Source organism: Vipera ursinii (assembly GCF_947247035.1).
Source record: "Vipera ursinii genome assembly, chromosome: 3".
Classification (NCBI taxonomy): domain Eukaryota; kingdom Metazoa; phylum Chordata; class Lepidosauria; order Squamata; family Viperidae; genus Vipera; species Vipera ursinii.
In genome coordinates, this window is record NC_139516.1 from 58,582,245 (window position 1) to 58,597,239 (window position 14,995).

General features: G+C 38.4%; 1 protein-coding gene across 3 annotated transcripts in view; it reads right to left on the reverse strand.

Annotated features, from left to right (window-relative positions):
* Window positions 1-251: 251 nt before the first annotated feature.
* Window positions 252-14,995, reverse strand: part of MKNK1 (MAPK interacting serine/threonine kinase 1) — a 29,514-nt gene continuing 14,770 nt past the window's right edge. For all 3 annotated transcript variants that reach the window (XM_083359621.1, XM_083359622.1, XM_083359623.1), the window contains 7 exons: window positions 13,903-14,007; window positions 9,644-9,699; window positions 9,444-9,539; window positions 5,467-5,661; window positions 4,639-4,803; window positions 4,034-4,077; window positions 252-2,602 (listed from right to left, as the gene is read on the reverse strand). In XM_083359621.1, coding sequence (XP_083215747.1) covers window positions 2,374-2,602; window positions 4,034-4,077; window positions 4,639-4,803; window positions 5,467-5,661; window positions 9,444-9,539; window positions 9,644-9,699; window positions 13,903-14,007 — 890 coding nt within the window. In that variant the 3' untranslated portion in view covers window positions 252-2,373. The remainder of the gene's footprint in view (window positions 2,603-4,033; window positions 4,078-4,638; window positions 4,804-5,466; window positions 5,662-9,443; window positions 9,540-9,643; window positions 9,700-13,902; window positions 14,008-14,995) is intronic.

Sequence of the window (14,995 nt, forward strand, 5' to 3'; positions counted from 1 at the left end):
TAGCCAAGTTTCTCTCATTCTCTCTCTCTCACACACGCACGCACACAACACATACCCTCACACACACTCACAAAGATCTTTCAATCTTAGTATTAGAAACAACTCTGCATAAATCATTAGCCAGAATTGGGGAAAAATTTTCTCTGACATGATGCAGAGTGCTGTACAACACAATCTTTGAATTCCAGATTGTGAAAGAGGGTGCTTTTACTATGCAGATCAATAAGGAAGCAAACTAATTTAGAAATTAGACAAATTTAATTTTCATTACACTGCAATGATGCGTCATATGGAAATAGTATTTCCTGAGTTTATCCAATGCTTTCACAGTTAACCCTGGAGTACATTACAAGTGTAACAGTAATTTAACAGTACTTAAAAACCAACATTATTAAATGTACAATATATAAAAACCTTAAGTGCAGCACCCATTCTACATGTTTTTATCATCACTACTCACTAATTTAAAAGTGTATAAAATATAAAAAATATATTTAAAGGCAGAATGTGAAGTTATTTGACAGGCAGATTTTGGAAAATCTCAGTATCCTTCTAAAGTTGTTGGATTTGTATTCCTACTCCTTCGATATTAATACTGATCTTCAAATATTAGATAATTCCTGCTTTATATAATGCACTGGCCTAAATTACCAAATTTTGCTTTCTTAATGAATTTCCATGAGATTAATAGCTTTCCAAGGATTTGTAAGATGTTCAGTTCCTAAATGGAAGTTTAAAATGACTATCGTGATCATGGATATTCACAAGAGAACTTAACCACAATAGTACACTATAGTTTAAAATAAAAAGCTAACTTTGTGGCCCTAACTTGTACTGCCATCCAACATTACATGAACTAAGTCCTCCAAAGTTCAAGATATAAGACTGCTTAATTGGTGTCTACTGTATATGTATGTGTTTCTGCACTGCTCTCTCCCTCTGAATGTGTATGAGAGGCCTAACATTAACGGGTGAGCGATTATTTGCAACTGATAATGGAAAAATATTTATCTGGCTATAAAAATCCCTTTCTCCACTTTCACCTTTATTTCCTTATATAGGATAGACTGTGGAATATATGTCTCAATAACAAAATCTACTCCAGGTCTATGCTGATTTACCAAGCTCTATGGATCTAGCTCAGGGGTCTTCAAACTTGGTAACTTTAAGACTTGTGGACTTCAACTCCCAGAATTCCTCAGCCAGCCCTGGCTGGCTGAGGAATTCTGGGAGTTGAAGTCCACAAGTCTTAAAGTTGCTAAGTTTGAAGATCCCTGAGCTAGCTGCTTGGCTACAGAGAAAAGAAAATTTATCAAAATGGCACATACTTAAATATTTCACAATTGTCAATTAAGTGCTCCTCTTTTTCTCAAGCATTCAAGGGGACCAGAAAAGGGAAAGGCCCCCATGGGTGTGTGTTTCAGCCACTTCTTCTACTGAACAGAAGCTGTAATTATTTTAACTGCAATGGTCTCCAATAGCAGATGCAGAATAACGATTCAAATGATGGCTCAAAAGACCAAGGATGATGGACAGGCACCAAATCCCGCTGCTTAGTTCTGTGCAGACAGTATGGGAACAAATCAAGGTAGTGTTTTTTGTTTCAAAAAATGCACTAATTCCTTGTTTTAAAGATAGCAAAATGGAAGTTCATGCTTCCTTCTCTGCCAAAGTATAGCAAGGAGACCATTCTTTACTAGCTCTTCATTTCAAAGGTCTGTCACGACTTTTTTTTTATTGTAGACAGTTTCTAAAAAAATGCTTCATATTATCACTGCGCTTTCAAGTAATGTACCTTTTCTGATGAAAGGAAGAAAGGAAAGAAGGAAACTCCAGATTAAATAACCTTCATTGTTAAATAGACGTCCCTGTAATATTACAAAGGGTAACACTAGAAGCAACCCCAACAGTAATGAATTATTATTCATGTCCTTCAAACTGTTAATAGACAAAGCAAGCTAAAAAAATAAAGGCAGAACCATGAAGTTTCTCTAAAAGAAACCTATTACAATTTTTTTGTGACTGCAAGTAGGGACTTGGAGTTGTAAAATTACTGAAAGCTCCCTCAATGCCCTTTAAATTCAGCGTTCTATTAGTCACAAGGCTTGGCAATAGAGTTGTATCCTCTGGTTTTGGAGGACAGTGTGCAAATATTGCCTAAGTGGTTTGTTATACTGCAACAGAGCAGCAATTTCATCTAAGAACTTCACAGAATTCAAAGCATTTATCCATTAAAAAAAAATCCATCATTCTCCTCCGAGGTTCTAAAGTTTCTTGGTTGCAAAGAGGGCACTAATATACTGATCAGTGATGAAGTGCCTTACCACAGTTATAACCAAAGCTAATCTTGAATTAACAAACATAAAATGTACATTAAAGAGCTGCCTGAGGAGCTGCCTGGAAGTCAGTGGATTTGGTAGCCTGAGCCATGGCTCTACGCTTAGCAAGGCGGGATTTAGAGGGAGGAGAAAGCTTCATGGAGCACATGGCCTGTGTGAGACTTTCCTGTTCTTCACTGAGTTGATTTTCATGCTGGGAGAGTTGGCGGTTCAGAGCAATGGCTTCAGCAGCAAAAAGAGTCAACTCTTTTGTGCTGCTGTTCCTGCGGGAAAATTGAGAAAAGAAAATTAGTTTAGACCAGAGGAACTAACAATCTAATTGCGAAGCCCATCAGAAAAACACAAGTTGCCTCTTCGTTATCTTCCTTATAACCAAGTTAGTTTCGTGATTCATCTCCAAACAAGAAGTGATGGGAACCATTAGTAGCTCTTCAGACACAAGAAACAATGTTTTCTGGGAAAGTTTTACCAATTGACACAACCCACTCCTTTCTCCCGAAATTCCTCTGGTTGCAATGGATCCATCTTCTAAGCCAGGGTTTCTCAACCTGGTTTAGAAGATGGGTCCATTGCAGCAATTCTGAACCTCGGCAACTTGAAGACTTGTGGATTTCAATTCTCAGAATTCCCCAAGCAGTATAGCAGGACGTTACCATACAATAGAAGTTTGAACTTCAATACAGTAGAAGTTTCTATTTAACTTATCTGCAGAGCACATCTTGAGAAAGGCAGGGCTAGATGAATCAAAAGCTGGAATTAAGATTGCTGGAAGAAATATCAACAACCTAAGATATGCAGATGATACCACTCTAATGGCAGAAAGTGAAGAGTAACCAAAGAGCCTCTTGTTGCGGATGAAGAAGGAGAGTGCAAAACTTGGGTTGAAACTTAACATTAAGAAAACCAAGATCATGGCATCCGGCCCTCTCAATTCCTGGCAAATAGATGGGGAAGAAATGGAGGTAGTGACAGATTTTATTTTCCTGGGCTCCAAGATCACTGCAGATAGGGACTGTAGCCAAGAAATTCAAAGATGCTTGCTCCTTGCTAGACAGCACACTAAAAAGCAGAGACATCACCCTGTCAACAAAAGTGCATATAGTCAAGGCTATGGTCTTCCCAGTTGCAATGTATGGCAATGAAAGTTGGACCATAAAAAAGGCTGAGCGCCAAAGAATTGAGGCCTTTGAACTGTGGTGCTGGAGAAGACTCCTGCGAGTCCCTTGGACTGCAAGGCGATCAAACCGGTCAGTCCTAGAGGAGATCAACCCTGACTGCTCTTTAGAAGGCCAGATCCTGAAGCTAAAACTCAAATACTTTGGCCACCTAATGAGAAGGAAGGACTCACTGGAGAAGAGCCTAATGCTGGGAAAGATTGAGGGCAAGAGCCTAATGCTGGGAAAGATTGAGGGCAAGAGAAGAAGGGGACGACAGAGAATGAGGTGGCTGGATGGAGTCATTGAAGCAGTAGGCGTGAGCTTAAATGGACTTCAGAAGATGGTAGAGGACAGGAAGGCCTGGAGGAATGTTGTCCATAGGGTCGCGATGGGTCGGACACGACTTCACAGCTAACAACAACATAGCAGGATGGGGAATTCTGGGAGTTGAGGTCCACACATCTTAATGTCACTAAGGTTGGAAACAGTTCTAATCACTTTTTCAATTCATTATGACAAATTTCCAGAAAAGCTTACCTTTGAAGAACTTGGGGTGTAGGCAATCCTCTTTCAGAAGCATGCTGAAAGCAAACAAACAAAAAAGTTGCAGTGTAAGCGAAGCAACCCTGGAGAAAATCTTTACTAATCAAAGGATACGCAATCTTCACAGTTCATTACTTTGAACACTCTTCACATGTTAACAGTGAGATATTATGTTGACTGAGTAGATATTGGCAATTACAATGTCCAAAGAAGCGTTCGTTAAAGAACAATACATTTATATTAATAGAAATTGATTTTTCCTGTACCAAACAACCCTTTGCTATTCAAAGGAAAACTTTTAAGTACTCAGTAATAAAGAATATTTGTAGATAGAGGAAACCAATTGCAGATCCATCTGTTTTACTTAGCTAGAATAAGAGAAGTTGAGTGACTCTGTACTGGGAGATAGTTTGTAAGTTTGCCAGTAGGGATTTGGACTCGTGTGGTATAAGACAGCATGATTGTTTTCACATTTTTAACCAAGTTCTTTTCCCCCACCATAGTTATGGTTTTGATGACAGCTGTATTCCAATTATGTTATTTTGTAAGATTTGGTTCACATGCATAAATGGCATATAGAAATACGGGGCACCACTTACGCCTTGTACCCAGGAATGTTCTAGAACCTGGGCAGCACCAAGCCTCAGTTTGGCATCACGAACCAAGAGTTTTGAGATAAGATCTTTGGCTTCACCGGAGATGCTGGACCAATCCTTGTCAGGAAACTCATACTTGCCTTCCTGGATACTCTCAAAAAGCTTACTCTGTGGGGAAAAAGTATATTTGGGTTTTGCTCAGAGGCTGAGAGTTCAGAATTAAAATTTCAATTTTTTCCCAGTCCACAAAATAATGTTACTTACTTAAAACCTCTTTAGAGCTCCCCACCACCGCCTCCCAGCTATGCAGATGAAAGTTTGGAAAAAAATTTGCCATATCTTTGCACTTAAAATTCCTTCGGTTTTATGGAAAATTGCATTTCACTGTTTTTCAGAATATTGTTTTTAAATATATTTACAAATATTTTTGAATGGGTTACAGTTTAAAAAAAATATTATTCCGCCTCTACATGCACCAGAAGCCAAACTGGGAATCCTAGGAAATGTAGTATGGAGAACATAATCTGAACGTAAAACCTAAACATTCATTACGACCTTATAAATTCAAACTGAGTTTCGAAAATAGCTTTAATTCCCTTCATTCTTCAAGTCCATAGATGTCTCAGAAGATATCCAAATAGTTTTAAAGAAGCTCAATTAAATCTGCTACATCAGGGGTGGGGAAAACCATGGCCCTTTTATGACTTGTGGACTTCAACTCCCAGAATTCCTGAGTCAGGAATTCTGGGAGTTGAAGCCCATAAGTCATAAAGGGGGCATGGTTTCCCACCTGTGTGCTACATTATTACATGTCAAAAGTATACTGATTACCTGGCAAACTTTGCAGACTTCTCCCCTGTCCCAGCCACAGTCTGTACCACAATTACCCACAAATGGAGGGTAGCCACTTAGCATGATATACAAAATCACACCTAGGCTCCACAGATCGCATCGCTTGTCATAGAATGTGGCTTCTTCTGTGAAGACCTCGACCACCTCTGGTGCCATGTACTCTGCAGACCCACACTAGCAAGAGATAGAACTCATCTCAGAAAGTTGCAGAAAGGAAGCATTCACAATATAGGAAGTCCTTGCTTAATGACTGCCTCATTTAGTGACTGTTCAAACCGTGTAAATAAACAGCTTTGTAACCATGTCTCGCATTTTATTTATTTATTTATTTATTTTATTCAATTTATATACTGCCCTTTTCCCAAAGGACTCAGGGCGGTTAACAGGGCAAATTAAAAAAATACAATATACAGATTAAAATACAATTAAATTAATAGCCCCAACACTTTAAAATTGAATTTAAAACCTTAAAAACCCCTCAGTCCAGGCCGGCCAGCTCAAATAGCCAGGTTTTTAGGTCCTGGCGAAACGAACGAAGGTCGGGGGCGATCCGGAGTTCCACCGGCAGCTGATTCCATAGGGCAGGCGCGCCCACCGAGAATGCTCTCCCCCTGGGAATCACCCGCCGGCACTCCTTGACCGGCGGGACCCTGAGGAGGCCTTCCTTGTGGGAGCGCACAGGACGATGGGAAGTTGACACTGGCAGCAGGTGCTCCCTAAGGTAATCCAGACCCATGCCATTTAGGGCTTTATAGGTCATCACCAGCATTGACTACTGTCACAGCATCCCATGGTCATGCGAGTGCCCTTCACACGTTTCACAGCCTGCTTCCAACAAGAGGAGTTAATGGAAGTAATTCTACAAGTGGTGGTCACACGGTATCTCACTTAATGACCACAGTGACTCATTTAATGATTGGATAGGAAGTGATTCCATAAGCCTGATGTGATCATATGATTTTCTGCTTAGTGACAATAGTGCTTTGCAGTGGAGCTGCCGGTCCCAATTTTGGTCATTAAGGGAGAGGGTGGCTACCTGTGCCGTTAATATATAACTCTTTTTGAAAAGGCAGATCCACCCAAAACCCTGCAATGCAGTACGCATTGTTAAAGCCAATGCACCGTAGGGAGTCCTCAACTTACAACAGTTCATTTAGTGACCATTCACAGCATTGAAAAAAGTGACTTGACCGTTTTTCACATTTTACAAACATTGCAGCATCCCCATGGTCACATGATCAAAATTCAGATGCTTGGCAACTGTTTCATATTTATGACCGTTGCAGTGTCCGGGGTCACATGACCATCTTTTGCAACCTTCTGACAAGCAAGGTGACTGGTGAAGCAGTCGACACACTTAACAACTGTGTTACTAATTTAAGGACTGCAGTGATTCACTTAACAACTGTGGCAAAAAGGTCGTAAAATGGGGCAAGACTCACTTAACAAATGTCTCACTTAGCAACATAAATGTTGGATTCAATTGTGGATCATAAGTTGAGGACTACCTGTATTCCAAATTATATGATTAGCAACATCTCCTAGCTATTTGGAGTGACTATTCTTTCTACACAAAGCTGGCAGAGTATTAAACCCAATGCAGGAAATCCTGCTGCTTTTAAATCAGTGTCAGTTTAGTAGCCGGATACTGGCAGATGCTGAAAAAGCCCAGAAGCTTGGAGGAAGGAGAGGATGATCTAAGCCAGAGGTGGCCAATCTTGGCAACATTAGGACCTGTAGATTTCAACCCCCAGAATTCCCCAGCCAAGATTCCAAGGCTGGACACCCCTGATCTAATCAGTTATATACAAGTTATTATTCATCTATTTTCTCATAGATATAAAGCAGTTATCTCTGTAAATTTAGTCTATGCAACTCATTCAGTCTAACCCTGGCAAATAACAGATTTCCAGACCCAGGCATGCTGTAGCGTAAATCTAATTCATATTTGTAATACAATACAAACTGAACATTTTTAAAGCCAAAGACTTTTTTTTAAGTGAGGGTAGCATTTCACACTTTATGGAAATAAGCATAAGATTGCTGGTCTGCCTCCCACAATCCTGGCAATAAACTATGGTACAGTTGCTGGGCAACAGCAAGAATTATGAGGAAGCAAAAATGAAATGGAGAATGTTAATTTGTAGGTGTCTTGGTATAGAGCATTTGAATATATACACAATTTTAAAATGCTTTTTGCGTAGTAACAAACAGTTGGCTGGGTGACACAATTTAACCCTGCAGATTTTAATTAAATGCAAACATACCCGTTATCACCCAAAACCTCGGCAAGTCAAGTTCTGGGATGGGATTGGTCAAGCAATGCATATAAACTCTTTTAAATACATAGTTTAAAATTCTTGCAATTCTCTTTGAAATGTCTTGTCCAATGTGAAGTGACCTATTCTAGTACTGTTTCATATTCACTCATCATTCCCAATGTATAATCTTTCTTGAACCTTTAAAGTTTGGTCATGAGTTAGGAGTTCTGGAGAAACATGTACAGTGAAATACATTCCAGGGATCTTATGCCCAGGATTCCTTATCCTGCAACCATCTAAATCAGTGTTTCTCAACTTCAATGGCTTTAAGATCAAGTTCATCCATCTTAAAGGTGCTGAGATTGAAAAATACTGATCTAAATAATAACAAGAAGGAAAACAAGTAAAAGCAAAATCTGAATCCTTCCAATCTGCATCTTATTATTCAGAGATTGAGATACCCAGTATACTTGATTATGTTATATTTTGTTTTTGAAAATAACTGATCATGTTCTTTCTTCTTAATTTTCTAGTAATTTCCTTACCTACCCTGGAAAATGGTTTTATTGAGCATGTGTAAGCCATACCTTTGGAATTTGGCATGTTAATATGAGTCTGTTAATAGGTTTACTGTCATTAATGACACAAATACTGTAGTTTCAATGTTAAAAATATCTGAAATACAATGCAAAAGGACTGTTCAATCAGTCCTATTATATGGCAATTAGATGCAATTCTTGTTGGCTACAAGAGGATGAATATGACGTAGGAAAATAAACCAGTTCGTTTATAATTTTTCTTGTTTATTTGCACTCTCTTGTGTACATTCACAGGGATTTGATATATATGTAATTCTACTTTTGCATACTATCATTTTCAGCAACCTTTAGATTTCCTGCTTCCTGGTTGATTCCACTCATTTTCTTATGCTGCCCCTTACTGGATGGAATTGCCCACAACAATTCTGTTTTCTGTCAAACTTTGCGTCCATTCAAGGAATATTTTGGAACAACATTTTCTTGACATTGAACTACATAAAACTGAATGCTTATCCAGCTTCCGCCACATTTATTTCAGCTTCAATCTGTCCATCATCCAAACGGGGCCTCCTGTATCAGATCTACAAGTATTCCATATTTTACTCTCAAGTATCTGCTTATCAAATGAATATATATAATATTTAGCACAAATAAAGACACTTTGATGGGCCCATCATGTCTTTCAGAACAAACACAGTCTGCTTTTTTAAATCAATATTTTCTAAAAGCACAGCAAAATTTTGAGAACTTATTATACTAAGACTATTTAAATCTACCTGCTTGAGGATACTGCTATAGCAAGAAAGCATAAAAAAACTATTTCCAAAAATTTTATGTATGAAGCCGAACAATACCCACATGAAGACTAATGTCAAGATTTCCATGATCTTATTGGGAGCTATTTTCTTATAATTTTCAACCTTGAGAAATGTAGCTTATACTTTTTTATTAGAGTTATTTGCAAACTTGCATTTTACTCTGAAAATTATCTATAATCCCAAACAAAAAATTGCAATATTGACATGCTTGATATTTCACTCTTTGCAATTCAACTAAAATCCAGCTAGGTTAGATTTTAGTTACAACTAAACTCTGCAGCACAACATATAGAATTGTTGCCCTATGTTCTCACATCAAAATACAGGAGCCTACGTACCGGAGTAGTCAGTTCAGGAGTGGAGATTGGAGTGCATGCACTATTGAGTTTCACCCCACTTCCAAGATCAAAGTCACAAATTTTTACAGGTGATACCTGAAATGGAGGAAGAAGGAAAAACACATATAAGTCAAATCATTAAGGAAATAAATCAAGCCTAATGAAAAGTAAACAGATAGAATTACAAAGCATTGGTGCACCTTATTGGGAGATTCACAGAGTATATTTTCAGGCTTTAGATCTCGATGTGCAATACCTAAGAAGTAATGCAGAAAGACAATGAGTCATGTCCAAAGCAACAATGCCAAAAATAGAGAAAATATTTGTTTTTTGGTGTTTGCAGCAGCTACTAATTCCATTGCACTTAAATCATATCTTAAAGTTACATTCAAACTTTGTGAAATATTCCTGGACATTTTCCAAATAATTGTACAGGAGAAATAATATGCATTAGAATAATGGCATTACGATGTAAAAAAGATGTCGAGACTCTAGAAAGGGTACAGAGAAGAGCAACCAAGATGATTAGGGGGATGGAGGCTAAAACATATAGGGAACGGTTGCTGGAATTGGGCATGTGTAGTTTAATGAAGAGAAGGGTGAGGGGTGACATGATAGCACTGTTCCAATATCTCAAGGGCTACCACAAAGAAGAGGGAGTCAAGCTATTCTCCAAAGCACCTGAAAGCAGGACAAGAAGCAACAGATGGAAACTAGTCAAGGAGAGAAGCAACCTAGAACTAAGGAGAAACTTCCTGACAGTTAGAACAATTAACCAGTGGAACAACCTGCCTCCAGAGGTGGTGAATGCTCCAACACTGGAGGTTTTTAAGAAGAGACTGGACAGCCATTTGCCTGAAATGGTATAGGGTTTCCTGCCTGAGCAGGGGGTTGGACTAGATGACCTCCAAGGTCCCTTCCAACTTTATATTATTATTATTATTATTATTATTATTATTATTATTATTATTATTAATAATAATAATAATAATAATAATAATAATAATAATAATAATAATAATAATAATAATAATAATAATAAAAAAGCTTTAGCTCTTCACATGAATCTGGAACTCCCACAAATTATATAGTACAATCCAGGCATTTAAGAAGCATTTCTAACATACAAAATGAAAGGTACTGGCTAATGGACTATTTTTTTTATAGCTCTTGATAAGAGATGTGTGTAGACTTGTAATACTGGTACCCTTTTTAAAGAACAAACAACAAAATATGTTTCCTTTATAAACACTTCGTGTTCGTCAATACATGGATACCTGCAATCGCTGGCTCCTTCACAGCTAAACCAGAATTTTAAATAGTCCTGAGGAGCAATGGCATAACTTCTAAAGTCAGTGCTTGCCTTGCATTTCCACCCACACATTCAGTATTCACATCTGTGAGAAGAAAACCTATGAATCTAAGTTTCCAAGGGAACTGGAAATGTATAAGGATGGGTAGATCTTCAGAAGGACAGTGTTCTTTTTTCAGAATGTTGACCAAACTATTTGTTCAACTGGGAAACAAAACAGTGCCCTGCTTCTAACCAGAAGGCAATGGGGTGATTGCATTACACTGTGCAACTGTTAACATTTCTGCACAGAAATAGCAGCCTATGTTAGTAAAGCGAACTCGGGCACACTGATTCATTTAGAGACAAAGAATCTCATATAAGATTACTGTGGATGAACTACATAGGCTTAGGCCACTGGTGTTTACTTTTGGTGTTGGGAAGAAAAAGCTGTGATAATGGAAAGGCAGGCTGGCTTCAAAATATTTTGTAATTACATTGTATTTTCAGTGCTCCCGCAACTGCACTGTCATCTTCATGCCGATATTATAGATGTGTGGGGAGGCAGAACCTTTTACTCACTTCAAATTTAATTATACAGGGGTTGTTTTTTACTGGCCACAAATTACATGAAAGAATCTGTGGATTTAAAAACTTCTTTTTAAATTTTGAATTTATCACCTGTACCATTAAGTTTCTCTGCATTAATGTTAATGCAAAGCTTACATTACTTAGATTGTGTCATTAGAAATGTCCATTTATACAATTAATGACTCCCCAACCGATGGCTGTCTAGCTTGCATGTAAATACAGCTAGCGGAGGAGAATCACGACTTCCCTTCATAACTGGATCAAGTTTCAAATCGCTCCTATACTTATGAAGTTTGCTTCTAATATTCAGCTGTATTTCTACCTTCCAAAACCTTGAATCCATTGTTCCATATCCTGGTGAAGGTGTTGACTTTCTGAGTGACAGTCTTAGCTATTTGAAAAACTCTACCATAATCTTTTCTTCGCAATTCTCATTTCATTCTGTCTTTCTTTATTCTCATTGCTTTTACTTATCCTCGTTATATTGACTTTAAATTGTTATTATTAATGAACAGCATGGCACTACTGTACCATTCTCAATAATGGATTGGAAACTGGAAACTTTAAAATCTTTACAACCTTATGGTAACCAGGTTGGGTTGCATACGTAATTCTGTATTTTTTAAAAATAATAATAATAATCCATGCTGCTTCATAACCCAGATCTGTTGCCCAGCTTCCTCCAACATACAGGGAGTGCAGAATTATTAGGCAAATGAGTATTTTGACCACATCATCCTCTTTATGCATGTTGTCTTACTCCAAGCTGTATAGGCTCGAAAGCCTACTACCAATTAAGCATATTAGGTGATGTGCATCTCTGTAATGAGAAGGGGTGTGGTCTAATGACATCAACACCGTGTATCAGGTGTGCATAATTATTAGGCAACTTCCTTTCCTTTGGCAAAATGGGTCAAAAGAAGGACTTGACAGGCTCAGAAAAGTAAAAAATAGTGAGATATCTTGCAGAGGGATGCAGCACTCTTAAAATTGCAAAGCTTCTGAAGCGTGATCATCGAACAATCAAGCGTTTCATTCAAAATAGTCAACAGGGTCGCAAGAAGCGTGTGGAGAAACCAAGGCGCAAAATAACTGCCCATGAACTGAGAAAAGTCAAGCGTGCAGCTGCCAAGATGCCACTTGCCACCAGTTTGGCCATATTTCAGAGCTGCAACATCACTGGAGTGCCCAAAAGCACAAGGTGTGCAATACTCAGAGACATGGCCAAGGTAAGAAAGGCTGAAAGACGACCACCACTGAACAAGACACACAAGCTGAAACGTCAAGACTGGGCCAAGAAATATCTCAAGACTGATTTTTCTAAGGTTTTATGGACTGATGAAATGAGAGTGAGTCTTGATGGGCCAGATGGATGGGCCCGTGGCTGGATTGGTAAAGGGCAGAGAGCTCCAGTCCGACTCAGACGCCAGCAAGGTGGAGGTGGAGTACTGGTTTGGGCTGGTATCATCAAAGATGAGCTTGTGGGGCCTTTTTGGGTTGAGGATGGAGTCAAGCTCAACTCCCAGTCCTACTGCCAGTTTCTGGAAGACACCTTCTTCAAGCAGTGGTACAGGAAGAAGTCTGCATCCTTCAAGAAAAACATGATTTTCATGCAGGACAATGCTCCATCACACGCGTCCAAGTACTCCACAGCGTGGCTGGCAAGAAAGGGTATAAAAGAAGGAAATCTAATGACATGGCCTCCTTGTTCACCTGATCTGAACCCCATTGAGAACCTGTGGTCCATCATCAAATGTGAGATTTACAAGGAGGGAAAACAGTACACCTCTCTGAACAGTGTCTGGGAGGCTGTGGTTGCTGCTGCACGCAATGTTGATGGTGAACAGATCAAAACACTGACAGAATCCATGGATGGCAGGCTTTTGAGTGTCCTTGCAAAGAAAGGTGGCTATATTGGTCACTGTTTTGTTTTTGTTATGTTTTTGAATGTCAGAAATGTATATTTGTGAATGTTGAGGTGTTATATTGGTTTCACTGGTAAAAATAAATAATTGAAATGGGTATATATTTGTTTTTTGTTAAGTTGCCTAATAATTATGCACAGTAATAGTCACCTGCACACACAGATATCCCCCTAAAATAGCTATAACTAAAAACAAACTAAAAACTACTTCCAAAAATATTCAGCTTTGATATTAATGAGTTTTTTGGGTTCATTGAGAACATGGTTGTTGTTCAATAATAAAATTAATCCTCAAAAATACAACTTGCCTAATAATTCTGCACTCCCTGTATCTGCTTACAAGGCATGTGAGCCACCTTTAAGCACAAAGTAATATGAGCATTATTCATCTTCTCCAAATCCCCTATAAGTGTCATTTATATTGAATCATCGTTCCTGTGCAATAGCTCAATAGGGACTATGTTCATCCACTGTACCTCAAAAGACAGCAACCACAGTGTCAAAACCCTTATGCTATTTATGCTAGAAAAAGGCATCCAAAATGGTTAAACACAGAGATATACTTAATTTCATGTTGATCTTTTATGTATACAAGCAAACCTTGCCTAGCTGATGGCTGACAAGATCGGCAATGGGAACGTCTATGTTTTTACCTTTTGTGTGCAAGAAATCCAAAGCGCAGGCAATGTCTCTCACCACCTGGCTGGCCTCCCTCTCATTAAAGTGTTTTTGCTTCTGTATATGAGTCAGGATAGAGCCTACAGAGGAAAGAAGGCAGGCAGATGCTTTTTTTTTTAAAGGCAGTAATACATTTAGACACCAAACTCTATAATAAGCAGGGCTTTTTTTCTCATAGAACGCCTGGAACGGAGTTCCGGCACCTTTTTTGGATGGAACCTTGTAGGATAGGCAAGGTGGGTTGTATGACGTGTGAGTTCCGGCACCTTTTTCTTTTACAAAAAAAGCACTGATAATAAGTATAGACATATAAGGGACAACTAAATCGCCCAGGTTCCTGTCTCAACAAAAAAATAGCAGCAAAGGTAATTACTGAAGAGAAATTGATTTTACAGCCCCCACATCACAGCTCAACAGGTTAGAGACCATGCAGACTGGTTTGTTTTCTTCAGAAACAAGTGTGACACTTGCCCCAAAGTTGTTTATACAAGATTAACTATTTTAATCGGGAATGAAAAGTTTAATCAAGAGTGTTCACATTTTCTGAACTCCCCCCCATCAAAGACTAATTTTGAATACCATGTAGATATACCGTATTTATCGGCGTATAACACGCACTTTTTCTTCCTGAAAATAGGGGGCAAATGATGTGTGTGTGTTATACGCCGATATAATTTAAGGTTTTTTCCTGAAATTTCCTTTTTAAAATGAGGTGCGTGTTATACGCCGGTGCGTGTTATACGCCGATAAATACGGTACATATTTTTTACTGTGATATTATATATGATACTTTGTCACTGCAAGAACACATAATCTGTTTCCTAACTTCATATTTTCTAAGTCTGTGACCAGTTCTCCAAACTAAAAAAACCACAAGTCTTCTACCCTTTACTATAAGGTAATTCTTCTGAGCGACTTCAATTTGTTTTTTTAAGAACCACCCCAATATTATCTGGATAATATTTCAGCTTCACACATGAGTACAATAATAATCTTTAAAAGAGGCTATGAATGAAAATCCAAGCATTATGTAAGATAAAACTACATATTTCCGTGAAAAGTTCGAAT